The 16,565-nt window shown below is 47.3% G+C and overlaps 6 protein-coding genes across 6 annotated transcripts; 3 read left to right on the forward strand and 3 right to left on the reverse strand.

Annotated features, from left to right (window-relative positions):
• Positions 1-907: 907 nt before the first annotated feature.
• Positions 908-1,436, forward strand: BT62DRAFT_931637 (uncharacterized protein). Its single transcript, XM_043186170.1, has 2 exons — positions 908-1,331; positions 1,387-1,436. Exon 1 carries the CDS (start codon positions 930-932, stop codon positions 1,125-1,127), a length of 198 nt encoding a protein of 65 aa, XP_043040566.1. The 5' UTR covers positions 908-929; the 3' UTR covers positions 1,128-1,331; positions 1,387-1,436.
• A 421-nt stretch (positions 1,437-1,857) lies between these two features.
• Positions 1,858-3,617, forward strand: BT62DRAFT_986804 (MFS general substrate transporter; the record flags this gene model as incomplete). Its single annotated transcript, XM_043190020.1, has 12 exons — positions 1,858-1,971; positions 2,023-2,156; positions 2,307-2,403; positions 2,508-2,581; positions 2,640-2,644; positions 2,705-2,716; positions 2,768-2,959; positions 3,014-3,064; positions 3,124-3,167; positions 3,219-3,235; positions 3,297-3,370; positions 3,556-3,617. 12 exons carry the CDS (start codon positions 1,858-1,860, stop codon positions 3,615-3,617), a joined length of 876 nt encoding a protein of 291 aa, XP_043040567.1.
• A 1,860-nt stretch (positions 3,618-5,477) lies between these two features.
• Positions 5,478-7,210, reverse strand: BT62DRAFT_1005476 (uncharacterized protein; the record flags this gene model as incomplete). Its single annotated transcript, XM_043177156.1, has 6 exons — positions 5,478-5,491; positions 5,542-5,649; positions 5,702-5,918; positions 5,994-6,071; positions 6,343-6,461; positions 6,787-7,210. 6 exons carry the CDS (start codon positions 7,208-7,210, stop codon positions 5,478-5,480), a joined length of 960 nt encoding a protein of 319 aa, XP_043040568.1.
• Positions 7,146-8,721, forward strand: BT62DRAFT_101498 (uncharacterized protein). Its single transcript, XM_043178230.1, has 3 exons — positions 7,146-8,480; positions 8,527-8,629; positions 8,677-8,721. Exons 1-2 carry the CDS (start codon positions 7,237-7,239, stop codon positions 8,579-8,581), a joined length of 1,299 nt encoding a protein of 432 aa, XP_043040569.1. The 5' UTR covers positions 7,146-7,236; the 3' UTR covers positions 8,582-8,629; positions 8,677-8,721.
• Positions 8,722-11,445: 2,724 nt separating this feature from the next.
• Positions 11,446-11,914, reverse strand: BT62DRAFT_101548 (uncharacterized protein). Its single transcript, XM_043178232.1, has 3 exons — positions 11,735-11,914; positions 11,620-11,682; positions 11,446-11,568 (listed from the first exon to the last, which is right to left on the reverse strand). The coding sequence occupies exons 1-3, from the start codon at positions 11,817-11,819 to the stop codon at positions 11,483-11,485; spliced, it is 234 nt and encodes a 77-aa protein (XP_043040570.1). The 5' UTR covers positions 11,820-11,914; the 3' UTR covers positions 11,446-11,482.
• Positions 11,915-14,745: 2,831 nt separating this feature from the next.
• Positions 14,746-15,833, reverse strand: BT62DRAFT_993886 (uncharacterized protein; the record flags this gene model as incomplete). The annotated part of the gene is made up of 5 exons (XM_043190437.1): positions 15,733-15,833; positions 15,531-15,681; positions 15,045-15,472; positions 14,876-15,013; positions 14,746-14,821 (listed from the first exon to the last, which is right to left on the reverse strand). The coding sequence occupies exons 2-5, from the start codon at positions 15,615-15,617 to the stop codon at positions 14,746-14,748; spliced, it is 729 nt and encodes a 242-aa protein (XP_043040571.1). The 5' UTR covers positions 15,618-15,681; positions 15,733-15,833.
• Positions 15,834-16,565: the final 732 nt, after the last annotated feature.

Consider the following 16,565-nt stretch of genomic DNA (forward strand, 5'->3'; position numbering starts at 1 on the left):
TTCAGTACCAACACTGGCAGTCATAGTCTATCAACCTCTATACCTCCCTTCTCTTATCATCATTCTAAATATCATTACCCTCATCCTTCTGCTTTACCTTCAGTTAGTGTTGGACTCTGGCTGTTGCAGTGCATTGCATTTGTGATTGTTTGATTGTCATCTGACATTAGCCCTTCCTTCATCAAAGACAGACTCTTTTCAAAAAGGTGTTACCATCCTAATCTCAGGGTCACCAGGCTCTTCCACATGCACAGTCTATGCATTGCATAATCTCTTTACCATACACCCTCTAGACAGGTGGCCACCACTGTTTGCAGATGCAAATGTCAACCCACTTCATCATAACACCTTCATACAGACTCTCAAAACTCATCTGACAGTTTTAGACATTGACTTGTTGAAATTCTCTAGTCACAGTTTCTGCCATGGTGCTGCATCCTCTGCTGCTATCATGGGATTTTCCAACTAAGAAATTCAGCTCTTATGATGTTAATGCAGCAATGCATACAAGCTATATATTGATGTTCCCTATGATTGCATCATCCACCTGTCTACTAGACTTCATATGGCTATGCCTCATACTCCTTCTTCCAATCTGCTGGATCTCCATATCATACCCATGGTGGCTTGAGCATGGCTTCCCTTTGGGGGCCCGCATGAGAGAGCTGTGGCAACCAAACAATGTTTGTTTGACCCCAACCTCTCACATCCATGTCATGCAACTCCAGTCTCTCCAATCCATCATTGACATCCAGCCTCTCCTCTCAAACTCAAGCAGGCATAGACAAGACATGTTTAGCAAGATTGACTTAGGCTGCTGTCTGGCTTATTCGGAGGGAGCGCCGGTTTAGACACGTTGTCGTCATGGTCACACTATACGTCACTCACTCTCTTCCCTAATTATCAGTTTCTTGCCTGCGTATCCGGCGATGAAAATTATCATCCCTCGCTACAACAAGCCTTTGAACACATCTCTCAGACAAGCGCCCTGTGTGGTGTATCGATTAGTATACATGCACGTCTCCGCTAGGTTCGACTCCCAGCTACAGGGTTTAGGATGGTATCAATGTTTCTTTTTGCAAATCCATATCCTTCTCATGTTCACAGTTCATGCCGCTCACGTATAATTGAATTGGATGTAGCGCAGGCCGCTCATGACTTCTGTTATACTCCTAGCCCTAGGTCCTGCTTCAACATCGGCTTTGATGAGTAGAATCGAGTACTGCCCACCCACTCAGGAAACATTGCTTGTTTGGAATTGTTCTTTTTTCGTCAGTTTGTTTGCGGACTTGAACCCGGGGCCATTGAAAAGAGCGCGTGTTTCTGTCATGGTGGTTGCTGCCTTCTATCGCTGTGTATATCAATGAGCTCAATCAGGTTCGTTAGCACGTTTCCAATGTCCAAGGGACTTGTTACCAGCAGGCACATGAACATAGCTAGCCCATGCAGGCGGTACTCGTTAAATCAAAATAATGAAGCTGTAACCATATTGTTAGCATTACCGGCATTGCGAGAACATGACAAGCGTACATCTCCCTGTTCCTTCTCCTAGACTCTGTCCTCTGGTAACCCATAACAGTCATATTTAAATAACCCTTCTTCACCCCACTGACGCAGTCATTCTTCAACTGCACTATATATCTAATCCCTCACCAGAAGTTCATCTCTGCAGTAGTACATCTGTCACTGCAATGTACTATGCTGGGTTCAACTCCCAGTCAGAGAGTAGAGCAAGGAGTGGCTAGATTATCTTTTTAAATTCCTTTCAGTAGACATCCTCAAACCTGAATCAATCTTCCCCACACCAGCTGGTACCCACAATTTTTCGTGAAGCTCGCGAATAAACTTGTTCGTCTGATGTCTAATATGCTAATTTTGGTCTTTAATTTTGTCTGCGCATTTTCAAAGACTCCTAGTCAGATGCTGGCATTCCGTTTCCTGGCTGGTATTGGCGGAAGTGCACCGCTGGCCGTGCGTATGCGAGCCACAATAGGCGAGCCGTACCTAGTTAATTCTAATTAGCTCGGTGGGGGAGTCATTAACGATTGCTGGAGCGTCAAGGAACGTGGTCGGGCAGTGACTTTATATGCCCTGGCGCCTCTCTTGGGTCCAATCATTGGGCCGATCGCTGGCGCATGGATTGCCATGAAGACGACGTGGAAATGAATTGTGAGCATCACCTTTATCCCTAGATTTTTTTCCAGTCATTACTTTTCTCCAGTTCTGGTCTATATCCATCGCTACTGTCTTCGTCCAAGCCATCTCTTTCTTTTGGCTCAAAGAGAGTAAGCGCGATGCCCAAGTAGCTATATCTCACTCAGATTGTTGCCACTGGCCTTTGCGCCCCATTTACTGGCTCGAAAAGCAAGGAAGCTGCAAAATGCTAGCAGCGGGGAAGGGAATGTCAGATATATTACGAGACATCAACAGAATCCAATCAAGTACACGATGACTGACACCCGGGAATTACTTCTGACCTCTATCTTACTGGGCCTCTCGTCCAAAAGCTTCTACTCTACCCGGTCGTTTTACTTCTAACCGAACCTACGGCCCAGCTACTAGGAATATATCTAGCCTATATGTAAGGTGTATGTCATCGTCTGTCATAATATGCTAATTATTTCATCGATTGTCTTCAGATACGGTAGGACATTGCGGGAGAACGTTTCGTTTAATTGCTTACTGACTCCTCTTGATTATCTAGGGCTGGTCTATCGTATGCTCTACCTTCTCACTTTCTGGGACATCTCTCTCACCGTGTTTACAGTGATACTGACGTCGATCCCTGATATATACGTCGTTGTATATCACGAGAGTATCGGAATTGCAGGATTGCATTACATCGCCTTTGGAATTGGCCTTTACAGTGGAGCGCAAATCACGAATGCGATCCTGGATGGACTGTATCTCCGCCTCAGCGCTCACTACGGGACCGAAGGCCGTCCTGAATTTCGAATTCGCAAGTGTCGTCCGTTACTATGTACATCATTGTTACTTACGAGCAACTGTGAAGCCATTATGCTGCCCGCCACCCTGTTCGTGCCTATAGGATTGTTCATTACAGGTGCGTCAGGGCAGAAGCTTTGCACTCTGTACGACGTTATGGGGATATTTCATTTCCAGGATGGACTGTGTCAAGCGGAGTGCACTGGATTGTCCCAGATATTGTGAGTGTCTTTGCCCGTGAGAACTTCAAAAGCTTACAGCGCCCTGAGCAGGGACTTGTTATCACCGGGTGAAGATTTATTTTACTGACGGTTGTAAGAGACTGAAACCTGATTCTTATCTACAAATAGAATGGGCATCGCCGTGAACTGGCAAGCGATACAAACATATATCATCGATACCTACACCGTTCATGCAGCACCAGGTAAGTCAATGGCCTGTACAAGTACTGATGCCGACCTAACCAATTATACAGCTCTCGGAGGGCTCTATTTGCTTCGCTAGCTCGTCGGTTTTGCCTTGCCATTAGGCTCTCCTAGCTTGTCAACGATCATGATCTTTCGTACTTTTTCCCGATACCGAGCTCCGAACGTAGGTACCAGCATTTAGGGTATGGGAAAGGAAACACCATACTAGCTAATTACACTTTGGGCCTGGAATTCCCGATGTAAGTCCTCGCTCCAATCAGGCTCATTCTCAGATTCATCGCGCAAGCTAGGGTCTTGATTTTCTGGTTTTGGGGGACCGTTCCACGTGGAAAAAGTGCAACGGCTATCCATAGTTAGGTATCCATAATGGTTTCAGAATGGACCCAGATAAGTTAGCACTTACTTGAAGGATGAAGGGCCTAGACTGCACAATAAGTACTTACCTAGAATTTTGAATTGCTTTCTTCTGCCCTAATAAAGGTCGAGATCACTCTCCCAGAAGATCGGACCTAGGGCTTCATCGACATCTCGGAAAAATGGAGACGGATGTTTTTTGGCATGGAGATGTTACATATGTGAAATTGCAAAAAAAAAAAATAGGGCTACCACCTTGCTAGGTTTTGGTAGCATTAGAGTCTATCTGACGGAGCCCAGAGTGAGATTCAATTTGACCAATTATAATGTCTATCATCATAACTCTTACTCGGCGTGGTAGCACTTGGACACAAACAACTGGAATCTCCTCAGAAGGACGTGGACCATCATTTCAAGATGAAAACTTTGGTTATGATTCATACTGGATGGAACCGATGGGTAGGAACCTAGGGAAAATATAATGAGTGACTAACGACAGCCGCAGATTGCCCATCCGTTCGTCCATCAATCTGTGGATCGACATTCAGATCCATAGGAGGGACAAAATACAAACATATTAGACGTCATAGCTTGACATGAAAATTGCATAATTCGAGAAAGGTATTGTACTCTGCCATTGGTCAATCTGCCTGAGTCGTAGTCATCCCTCGTCTTACCCCCTTCAGCATCTCTGTCGACGAAACGGTTAGTGTACATCTTGATTCCCTCTCAGAGATCGTCAAGCGGTAGGCCCGGGAGTTGATTTCAAACCTTTCATCTTCCGCTTCTCTGGTTCCTGATTTTCGAGGGGACATGTGCAGGCTCGGACGGTCAGTGGGCCAGCGCGCCGAGAATTAGACGTATATATAGAAATGTTTAACCAGTCGCACATGTGAACTTTCGGCATAGAATGTGCTGCCTTGAATAATTAGATGGAGCAATAAGACATACAACTACAAGTGCGATCTGAAGAGCGTAGACCGGGTTCTTGAAGAGACACAAGACCTGCTCGAAGAATCTCTATCCCGATAATGTTAAAACTTGGCCTGAGCTCAAGGTGACAAAAGCCAGTTTGTAGAAAGAAATGATCAGCTTAGCAACAGAGAAAAAAAGAAACTGTCGCTAGAATCTCAGCTGAGCTGAGATCAAGGAGCTGCTAAGCTCACCCATTGATTCCCATCCCCCCGGCCCCGGCGGGAAATTCCGTCCGAGATATATTTCTCTTCGCCATCAAAAGGCCTTATGCACTACACCGAGGTCCATACAGGATTTCTCCTAAGACTTGTCCCAAACTTTTTGTCATTCTCCACCAGTGTATAACATGATGATTTCTCCTCTTTCATATATCTCATAGTGTAATGGTCATGCAAAGCAAAGCCCACTGGGTTCGACTCCCAGATGAAAAGATATCTGTCCAGATTGTGTACCTTTTATTTAAAATTACTAATCCTTTTTGGTGCCCACCTCTGCTGATAGGTTCCTGGTTAGCTGGGTCGACTTGCCCAGCGCACACTTCCTTCTTGCTGTTTGTAGCCATAACAACTGAGATCTTGGAAGTTTATGCCAGGTCAACGGGCGGCCAGGGCGCGTTCAAATTTGGGAGCGCGGGTTTAGACGCGTCGTCGTCATGGCTGAAGGGAAAATCCGATGTGTAACAGTCACACATACCTCACTAAAAAAAGCCTTTGAACACGTCTCTCAGACAAGCACCCTGTGTGGTGTATCGGTTAGTATACATGCACGCCTCCGCTAGGTTCGACTCCCTGCTTCAGGGTTTAGTATGGTGACATTATTTCCTTTTGCAAATCCATACCCTTCTCATGTTCACAGTTCACTCTGCTCACATATAAATTGAATTGGAAATTAGCGGACATGACCTCGTCACCGCTCATGACTTCCGTTATACTCCCAGCCCGAGGTCCTGCTTCAATGTCACGGACGGATTTGACTGAGTGGAATCGAGTATTACCCACCCATCCCCTCGGGAGACATTGCTTGTTTGGATCTGTTCTTTGTTCTGTCAGTTTGTTTGCGGACTCGAAGCCAGTGCGCCATTGAAAAGAGCGTGTTCCTGTCATGGCGGTGGCTGCGCTTTATTACTGTGTATGTCTGTGAGTTCAATGCGTCAGGATTCGTTAGCTCGTTTGTTGCCAGCAGGCACGTGGAAATAGCTAGCCCATGCAGGCGGTACTTGTTAAATCAAAATAATGAAGCTGTAACCATATTGTTAGCATTACCGTCATTGCGAGAACAGGGCAAGCGTACATCTCCCTGTTCCTTCTCCTGGGCTCTGTCCTCTGGTAACCCATAACAGTCGTATTTAAATAATCCATCTTTACCCCACTGACACAGTCATTCTTCAACTGCACTATATATCTAATCCCTCACCAGAAGTTCATCTCTGCAGTAGCACATCTGCCACTGCAATGTACTCCGCTGGGTTCAACTCCCAGTCAGAGAGTGGATAAGATCCTCTAGGCTAGCTTTTTAAATTTCTTTCAGTAGGCACCCTCAAGCCTGAATCAATCTTCCCCACCCCATCTGGTACCCACAATTTTTCGTGAAGACCGCGGATAAACTTGTTCGTCTGATGTCTAATGCGCTATAGTCTTACACCCCCTTCAGCGTCTTTGTCGACGAAACGGTTAGCATACATGTTGATTCCCTCTGAGATCATCAAGAGGTAGGCCCGAGAATTGATTTCAAACCTTTCATCTTCCGCTTCTCTAGTCCCTGATTTTCGAGGAGACATGTGCAGGCTCAGACGGTCAGTGGGTCAGCGCGTCGAGAAGTAGACGTATATATAGAAAATATTTAACCAGTCGTACATGTGATCCTTTGGCGTAGAATGTGCTGTCTTGAATAACAGCTTCAAGAGCAATCCGAAACTCTGGAGGAGCGTAAACTGGGTTCTTGAAGACACGGGACCTGCTCGAAGAATCTCCATCCCCCCCCTCCCTCAATCGAAGGGCCTTGAAGATCTGCACCGAGTTTCATGGCTGCCGGGAGAGGTATGTCGACGATGGCGCGACATCGCATGGGGCTTGTCATCCTTTACGCTGGCCATGGCGTCGAATCACAGACAGTGCCGGGAGAAATCCTGAGGCTGCTTCTAGATGCCGAGGCCAGGGTGTACTTTCCATGAAATTATATTTACGCGCGAGATCTTCACAGTACCAAGTTGGACGAAGAATTGGTTTTATGTTCGTGTCGGCGAAGGCCGCCGTGATCCCCGAACCAATCAACGTTCGATGACGATTTCTCTCGAAATAACGTCCATCTCTTCTAAGCGGCGGCAATTCCGTTACTGGCAAAGGGATACATAAAGGCGGATCTCGTTTCCTGAAATTCAATACCGATAAAGAGGCAAAGGGTAGTGGTGGCAGGCGATCGAGACAGTCAGTATTCAGGTGAGCAAACGAACTAGGTCTGGCGTCTGTTCGATAAGCAATGTCTTTCCTCCATCCTGCTTTGATAGGCATCAATACGAGAAAAGTATCATCGTAATATGTGCTTCACCGCGATGTCAGCTGAACCTGCGATCCAAGACCGGGTGAAGCCACCCATCGATTCTCTTCCCCCCGAAATTCTGTCCGAAATCTTTCTCTTCGCCATCACAAGGCCCTACAGGATGTTCGGAGATCTATATCGCGGACCGTGGCTACTAGGAAGGGTCTGCCGACGATGGCGCGACACCGCATGGAGCTGCGCTGCTCTGTGGTCGTCATTTTCGGTTCATTGGCCTGAACACGGGAAAGAAGACGTCGGAGAAAGGCTGCTCATGGACGCGCTTCGGCATACTGGACACAAGGGGCTTTCGATGACGATACTGTTATCCAATGACTTCCCAAATGCCATCATCCAGGGTCTGGTCCGGCATTCATCGCAGTGGGAAGACGTCCATATACCCACTCCTTCCTGTCTTCCATGGACCCAATTAACGCTATCCAATCCTCCTTCACTCCATCTTCCATCTTTAAAATCACTTGTCGTGGGTAGGCAACCAACCGTGGACAGCCTCGCCGCCATCTTGAGCATGTTCTCACACACGCCCAACCTGCGATCCTTCAAATTCAACATATACCACACTCGTTCTGATTTCGACCCGAGCGCCATCGGAGTGCCGTGGTGGCAGCTCACGTCCTTGGTCATGGTTTTGGGGCCGATGCGAGATTGTCCCGTGGAGGCGAGCATCAAGGTTCTCCGTCTCTGCTCAAACCTCGAAACGTTGAGAGAAGAGACTATACTCCACTCTGTTCCAGAATCCATCATGGTGACGCTCCCGAGACTTGGCTCGCTCAGCGTCAGGTCCCCTGAGATACTATACTATCTCGTTTGTCCAGCGCTAGAACACCTGTCAATCCTTCCGCGATACGATGCCCCATTCTCTATACCGCCCCTCTCGCAGCTCATCGCTCATTCCAGATGTCAACTCCGCTCTCTCGATATTTGGCTATGGCGCCATCTGGCAGACCCAGGAGAACTTTTCTCGTGCGTGCCGCACCTCCGCAAATTGGTTCTTCGCGTGGAATGCTACGACAAAGACGTGGCAGAGCTCCTCAAATATCTCACCTTGGGTGACACGAGCATGATGCTCCCCAGTTTGAACATCTTCGAGCTGAAGGTGCAGGAGCTTTTCACGGGAAAAACACACTTGGAGGAATTGGACGAAGTACTGGTTAGGATTATCGACGCGCGCTGGAACGTTCCTAAAGAATTATCGGTCGCCCAGTTGCGTCAAGTGCGAATCAGGTGCAGTAAAGCCGGTATTGAAGGGACGGTCGTTGACGTAGAGAAGCAAGAAGACCAGGCTACTCGGAACCTTAGGACGTTGTCTCGTGTCGACCGTCTGAAATCCTTCAAGACAGAAGGATTGGATATATCCATCATTTTTGAACAGGGTTAGTTCTGCTTTTCACAGGCTTACTTTTGCTGACGACTTTTGTAGAGAACGGATACGGATGGATGGAAGACCGTGTCTTTCTGTGATGCAGAGCGTATTGTATCGTCCATTCAAAGGCTTAAAATATGCGCGAAAGCGCTTTATTTTGCACCAGTGCGTAAGAGCCAGCCAACGCTAAGTTTATGGAGCCACCCATGACAGTACCGACTACCATTTGGAACCGTAGAACCTCCTGGTGCCGTCAATCATCGGTACATACCCGTGAGCATGCGAACACGCTCTTTTCGGTGTGGACACTCTTCAAGTCTTCGTCGATCGACGCTCAGCCCGTGTATCGCACACCATACCTTCAATTCATCGCGGCAGTTCAAGCCCGTGCACGATAAATTTGTCATCATCCGTGAATCCGTTCTTGCTATCTGGGGTGCAGAACGGTGTCTCCAGCCCGATTTCAATTCTTAAGCTGCCCGGGAAGCTATAGACGAACAGTCTAGGGCTTACGTTTAAGATGCTTTCTTGCTCCCCATCAAGAAGGAGACCAATTTTCACGCATCGAGCAACAATTTGTCTTCAACTAACGCAACTATGCTCAAATGTATGCTAAGGAGGAGAGATATCGCGGATACGATTTATTTGGATAAATGGGAATAAAAGGGTACGATGGGGAGACCGCCTTTACATTATCAGCGCGACGGAGGCGAGGATCTATCCATTTCAATACAGTGCATACATAGCGATGGATTGTGTAATGAATTCGAACTGAGCGGGGTGTCAATGCCCCATGCCCAACTAGCGCCAAAAGACATAGGGTCGAGCCTATTAAATTCATTTGCGACGGCGAAGAGACACAAGCGGTGATAGAAAAGAGTTGCGTACAAAACCGCGATGACCGCGCGTCCGTCTGTGACATTTTTCTTTAGCGAAGGCACCCGAATAAGCAAGCAAGCAGTAAAGCATTTAAAAAAAATTCTCCATGACCAAAGATTTTTCTTTTTTTTTTAAAAAAAAAAAACAGCGCTCAGGTCAAATCGTAATCAATGCAAGTTTACAATAAAAATCAACGTCTATGAAACTCCCCGCCAAAATAAAAAAAGAAATGTAGTGTGCAAAAACGAAAGTGACGGGGTAAAATGAATGGGTTTTCGGGCTGTAATAAAGAATTGAATGCGATAAGGAGTCTCAAATGCAAAAAGTGTTCGGGTTCTTGTACTATCTCTTAAAGAAACTGGGCGGCCTGGCTCTGGAGAAACCATCAGGTTTAATCCAGAAGGACTACCAAGAAAATGGAACAGGACTCACCGACCCACGAAGAATAGGAACGGGAGCTGGTGCAGCCTCCGGGTCCCTCTTCCTCCTGCCCGAGTAGGTGGCGTACGACGGGCACCTCGAGTCCTGGCCAGAAGCACATTGTCCAGAGTTCTAAACCGCTATCAGACTCAAAAGCACGAGTCCGGAGCTGTGGGTAACACTCACGGTGTCAAACGAGCACGAATACGACCCCGTAGAGCCCGTGCGGAATCTAAACGAGGAATGAAGACAATCAGCCAAGGGGGCCCTGAAACGGACGACGAGCGCGACGATAGACTTACGTGCAGCCAAAGTGAGATCCACTGTACGGTGGGGAATCGCATCCCCAGCTGGCTTTCCAATTGCCATGTCCATCGTGGTCTGGGCAGAGCCACCCCGGATTCCCGGGTGTAGAGGACGGGTACGAGCCACCCGCCGCGACGGCAGACACGAGCGCGAGGAGAGAGATGCAGCTAGTGAATCGCATGGTGGGGATGAACGGCCGAGCTAAGGAAGTAAAACAACGTGCTGGGTGGGCCCTTTTTATAATGTGACGAGAACGCGGGTAGATATCCACCGATCAAGGGATCACACACCAAGGGCCTCGGGCTATTTCAAAATCGATGTCATGTTTAGGACCCAGGGCGTTTTGATGGGCGGTGTTGGGGCGTGGATGTAGCGTGGAGGATGCACGAATGGTGCATTCATGGGTAATCGACCATGCGTGCTAGTGTACGCCATTAATAGGCGCGCTTTTTTCCAAAAAAAAAAGGCGAGGTATCGCATCAGGATCGCCAGCTTTCGGCTGCGCTGAGGGGGATCCTCGTTTACCACAAAACTGCGCGAAAGGATCGATGGACAGAAAGCGGATTTTAAGTTCACCTCCCGACATGTCACCGGGCGTAGAAGGTAAATACTATGACTATGAAAGAAGAGCACGACAAATTGCTCACCAATATCACGAACGTTCTCAAAAATAAAAGATAACTGAGATCCAAGTTCATCTCAGCTACGGGATAAGGAGCCCGCCATGCGATGGTTGTGATAGAGACCAACACGGTAATGATAATTAAGAACTTCAACAGTTATGAATCTCCCCCCCCCTTGTCGTCATTCAAGGCGTAAGATCGCCGTGACCTGAAATTCGTCAAGCGTGAGGTAAGTTGAATGGATAAACCGAGTCCGCTTACTACTAAGATGAACGGTCTTAACGCGGTGGACCCTGGTGGACCTTCATGTTGCATTTGACTAGATGGGTCAAGCGCAACACCACCGGCGGCCATATGATCTATCATCCATGCCAATCAAGAGGAGCCTTGTTTGGACTATTGAGGTAGAGTGGGAGGGTCATCGATGCGTCGAGAGCCCCAGAAACCGCGCACCTCGATAGCGATTGAATGTCAACAGTTTCAGCTATAATAATACAAACAGAGCTGTATCATCAAGGTACCTGATGCGAACGGTTGCACTGATCGAGAGAAGCTTCGGTAGAACAAGGGACGTGATGTTGCGTGGGCCTTCTTCCGAATCTACCCAAGTTCGACATCACAGCATCAGGGGCCGCCTAGCACGGTAGATATACGGCAGTTAATCGATCATACGCAGGGTCAACAATGATCCATGGAGAGCGAAGTGACGAGATCTGTGCTTCTCTGATTGCTAAGAATCCAAGCGCGTTAAATGGAAGGAAGAGGGATGTACCTTCCACTGCTTCGCGTCTCCTAGTATCACGGTATACCACATGGGCGCTGATGATGAAACACGCTGGAGTACGTGGTTATTCACGATTCGTCTGAACGTAAGGAATGTACCGTACCGTTGGTCATGCCGGCTGTAACAGAACGTGCAACTTGAAATAGTAAGGAAGCTTTTCTGCAGGTAGGAGCCGCGCATATGAACATCGGCCCGAAGAGTCGAACGATACAGCAGTAAAGTATCAGTGCACCCGAAATAGTCTTAGGCCAAGGCAAGGAACGTAATTTTCGTTATCGCCAGATATCCAAATATAGAGAGTACGGAGGCCAATCAGCGGACCAATGTGTTGGTTGCTTTGGACTGAAACGGCGCTAACACTGCACATAAGAACCATGTGCTACAAGAAAGAATTCATCAGCAAGGGAAAATAAACAAACGAGTGAATAGAAGTGTCAAGGAACATTGATATCAACGGAGGAGGCCCAGAAGCCATGGAGGAGAATCTTGGCTTGTGATCAGCAAGGAAAGGACGAGTAACAGGGCGTACTCACCTATCCATGTCAACAGTCCTGGATTCATTAAGGTCCAGGGAGCCGTAGTCTAGTCTTCCGAGAGAAAAGTGGCCGTAAGGTTGTGTCCAAGTAGTTGGAACACGTTGTGCCAGATATGATAAAGGGCGAGAGTGATGAATTGCAGAACTACAGAAAATTTAAATCAGACGATAGGCAGGGAGTATCACACACGCACCCATCCATCCCGCCATCTCGATACCATCCCGAGTGGCCAACCGGTCATCAACGTCCTGGCACCATGCGGGACACAGGGCAAGAACACGTACGGATCTCCGAGTCTAGCTGAATTCGAGTCCATTCCTCCTGGCTAATTGCACCTGCAACATGTTCCTTTCACGTCCTCACCAGTAGTTTTTACTGAAATGCATGTGGATCTGTGAGAGCGCGTTATCATGCAAGTAGGTCTCTGCGCGTGATGTAGAGGAAGAAATGTCAACGGTTCATCGGGCCGAAATGCCGATTCCTCTCAAACAATCCTTAATGGGCCCCGATACCACCACCATGGTCGACTTCAAGTGCTGAATCAAAAGCTCTTCTGAATAGAGAATCTTTCCAGAAAATTTTTGGGTGAAGGATCAACCCCTCTTGGCGCTCGGGCTACATGATACTATCTAACATTATTCTGGCACAAAGAACTGTAAATTTCGCGCATTGTAGGATTCACACTCTATACACATAAGAATAAAAAAGTTTTGCTTACAAATGTCCGTTCTGACCGGCTCTTGCAGAGAGACCGCGTCCTGGACGCAGAGACGGCTCTAAAGTTGTTATTCGGCTTCACTCGAATCTCGCTCCATTCTCTCGGAACTTTTGAGCGATGTGAGCCTGCTCAACTTGAAAGTCTGTACCAAAAGGTATCATTACGCCTTTGTTATAAATACCTCCTCTTTCGAAGATCCGTGATGTCGCATCGGGACAATGAAGTACTACGACATCGATTTTGAAAGCGCCTAAGAATGCCCTGCATGCAAGGAAAACCCTCTAACAACTAGGAATCTGCGTTGCGGCACACGATCTTCGCCAGTGTTTTTTTCAGGGGGGAAAATGCAATGCCTTCAGATCGAGTGTGTACAATGCCAGTGTTACATTCTTTGAGCTGTGCGAGGTAATTCCTCTGTTTGTCATTTGACGTCGCTTACTCTGCCATTAGGAATATCAAGGATTGGACGATATCAAACCACTTTTGCTTGACATGATGTCTGAGCATCTGCTTGCCCGGCCTGAGATGGAAGAGGCTCAGGCTCGACGATCTAGTGTCTTCGAAGGACAAACTATGGCTCTGCGGTCGGATCTGGAAGCTTCGTAGATGGATAAAGCCTCCTCCAGATTTTGTCCAATATTTGTGGCGAAAATTCCCAATACTTCTTCCTTATTTCGGACCTTGACCGCTCTATTCGCTTTCATTGCTTTCTGCCTTACAGCTGGAGTTGAACTGCTGTCATTCACCTTTCTTCTCGAACCAAAGCTATCCAATTTATTATCGGGGACTTATATGTATACCGTTATCGGCAATACTAGCACGTTTTTTCTAGACAATTGGAGTTGTCAAAATTTATGACTCGACAATTGATCATACCCTAGACCGCGTCACCGTGTTAACTCCTTGCAATTTTCCTGATATTGACTCGCTCATTGGGAGGCAAAACTGTTGGATTAGCAAGCAGGAGCTCCGTCGTATCCCGCCGGCCAAGCTCGATGCCCCTTTATGTCGGGATGGACTATATATATTAAATATGGTCTGTCGAGCACCCTCACCGCGTTTCTGCTTATCGCTACGCTGTGTGAGGGTGAGTATCTACTTATATTACTTCGTTTATGTCACTGATTGGTATTCTGTAGTCTACGTTATAGCTAACAGCATACTCTATTAGGTACAGTGAATACATCACCGCGTTTCTGCTTATCGCTACGCTGTGTGAGGTCTATGTTATAGCTAACAGCATACTCTATTAGGTGCTACAAACGCGCGTCACTTTCTTAGAAAAACGTGGTTTGCAGGATCGTAGGTAAGGGTCACAAGTTTCTCTGCTACTAAACTAGTTACCTGGTATGTACCTAAGTTCGCGTTCATGTTGTTCTCTGTGGTGTGCGGAGCTGGTTCCTGAGGTCCGATTGGAAATTAATCTTGCGGTGTACGCGGGAAAGAATATTGTTGTGGATATGCACACAGGGTATTGCAGCGCGTTCAAAGAGGAGAACATCATCTGTTGTCGTGTGCTACGGTCCATTCGAACTGGTTCATAGACTGCACTATGGTCTTTGAGGCTTCTTTCCTTAAGCTTATTTGTCGAGTCTCTGTTTCGGAGGCACGCGCCGAGCCACATACACAATCTTTAGAATGGGGATGATATTCGAGAGTAATGATACATAAGAGAGCATACAATGAAAGCAGTTGCACAAAGCACAACAACGACGGACAATCCAAAAAGCAAAAGCGAAAGGGAATTCTGCGAGCACTTCTCTCACGTTCTGATATCCTCCGCGGTAGGAATCTTTAAAGACGGAGGTCTGAAAGCCCATTTAATGAGACTTACCTAAGGGGAGAAAACCAACCTCACCTTCAGTTGCCAGGGGCAATGTTAGAGGCATTTATGGTTCTCAAGCTCGACTGAGAGTTATTATAATTCATTCTAGGACTGTCAGTGACAGCTATCAATCAGAGGGCTATAGAAGGCAAAGGAATTACTTACGTCGGACGGTGATGCCCAAAGGCGAAAGTACTGTCGCTGCGTTTGTGAGACTTTTCCTTTCCCTTTCCCTTGCCGTCATCAATTGTCTCAGATGCTTGGTCAGTGGTGTCGCCAGCCTCCCTGTCGAATAATCGGTCGCTGTATTCAGTCAAGATATGTTCATACTCACCTAGTTGATCTCCCGGACTTCCACAGACGATGGCTGAGGAGTCGAATAGGCGACGCTGAGAGTGAGGGTCCAGCTAGGCACTCGAGGCGAGATATATACATTTCAAGTCCGGAGACATTGGCAGGTACTTCGTTACGGACGCGGTGGGCTTTTTTGGGAGGTCTCAAGAGATGAAGGTATTTGGGCCCATTGACGTCAACAGGGTAGCGCATTCCGGAAAGGTTGTGCCCATCGACACGACGAAAGTTGGTCATATCGAATCCAGGTCCTCGCGTGAACTGGCTATTGTCGACATGAAGATAGGGATTCACGGGACCATCGTTCAACGCCTGTGTCGCAGCTGTAGCAGCAGTGGCTTCCATTCTCTTCTTCTTGTCTTGTTCTTCTTTCAACTTTGCTTGGCGAACTCGCTCTGCACTGGATACCTTCTGTAAATAAAAAATGGGAAAGATAAGCCAATCACGACGGATGTAAGAAAAAAATTACCCTGTAGTTGTGATAGATGGTTTCAAAGCTTTTACTGATAGTAGCACGGCTGGGAGATTTGATCAAAACAATGGTTTTCTTCAACATTTGAAGGAGATTGTCTGGACTAGTAGTGGCGGCGGTGATTTTGGTTCTAACATCTGTTAACAAACTGACGTCGCTCATCACCGATCGTAGCCTCAAACATAGAGGATGCACATACGTGACAACGATCTTGAGATTTTTTGCTCTTTGATCATCAGTGATAGTATTATCCTCGTCTATAAGGCCTTTGAGTTCTCCGAGTTTCTTGATGATGTCTGCCAGTTCTTGTTGTTGAAGCATGTCAGTAGGGAGTAATTATGGATTGAGGAGGAGACTTGAATGGTCGAAGCTGGCTAGTAAGTACCAGTGATGGAAAAGGTGAAGTCCCTTGTTCGGTGGGGTCCTTTTGTATCATTTTTCGAGTGAGTCAAGTAAATACAAAGTAGGCAGTCGGAGCACCAGAAATGGATCCAGCTAAGCGCAGGAACCGGCTCACGAGTTTATTTCCGACACTTGTTCGCCGATCTCCAAATTATTTTCTTGGCTAACGCCGGCGCTGATCCACATGATTTAGACCTTAACGTCAACCAGCTCAACCAGCGACCACCACTAGGCAGAGATGGCGACTACAAATTCGGGTACATCTAATTCCGAAAATTCAGTCTTCTTGCGTCCTTCTGACTCAGAGACCTGTTTGAGTGATTTTGACAAGCTGGATGCTTCGGATATGTTCTGGGCGAGCCACCAGCCCTTTTTAGCCAATGTGGGGTACATGTTGCGCCCTCGATACCACCCTGGCTGGCGCCCTTCTTGGATCCGAAAAGACGGGACGAAGAGACGGAGAAGAGACGGAGATTTCGTGCATCATTTGAGGACCAACATACCCCCATGGTAAGAATGATGCTATTTTGAAAATATTCGAATTGCCGCACTGGTATTTTGCCGTCGTTATAGACGCCGCTCGTCCTGGATGCCATCAGAATGAAAGACAAGACCAAGTCGTCCTCCGCA

The sequence above is a fragment of the Guyanagaster necrorhizus genome (genome assembly GCF_019112545.1).
Source record: "Guyanagaster necrorhizus MCA 3950 unplaced genomic scaffold BT62scaffold_11, whole genome shotgun sequence".
NCBI lineage: Eukaryota > Fungi > Basidiomycota > Agaricomycetes > Agaricales > Physalacriaceae > Guyanagaster > Guyanagaster necrorhizus.

What these genes read in the sequence shown, in the direction of transcription:
- BT62DRAFT_931637 (XM_043186170.1), top strand. Translation starts at nt 930, where the DNA reads ATGAAAATTATCATCCCTCGCTACAACAAGCCTTTGAACACATCTCTC.
- BT62DRAFT_101498 (XM_043178230.1), top strand. Translation starts at nt 7,237, where the DNA reads ATGTGCTTCACCGCGATGTCAGCTGAACCTGCGATCCAAGACCGGGTG. An exon ending in TTGCGTCAAGTGCGAATCAG is followed by an intron (nt 8,481 to 8,526) that starts GTGCAGTAAAGC and finishes GACGTAGAGAAG; the next exon opens with CAAGAAGACCAGGCTACTCG.
- BT62DRAFT_101548 (XM_043178232.1), bottom strand. Translation starts at nt 11,819, where the DNA reads ATGTTCATATGCGCGGCTCCTACCTGCAGAAAAGCTTCCTTACTATTT. An exon ending in TACAGCCGGCATGACCAACG is followed by an intron (nt 11,683 to 11,734) that starts GTACGGTACATT and finishes CACGTACTCCAG; the next exon opens with CGTGTTTCATCATCAGCGCC. An exon ending in GAGACGCGAAGCAGTGGAAG is followed by an intron (nt 11,569 to 11,619) that starts GTACATCCCTCT and finishes TAGCAATCAGAG; the next exon opens with AAGCACAGATCTCGTCACTT.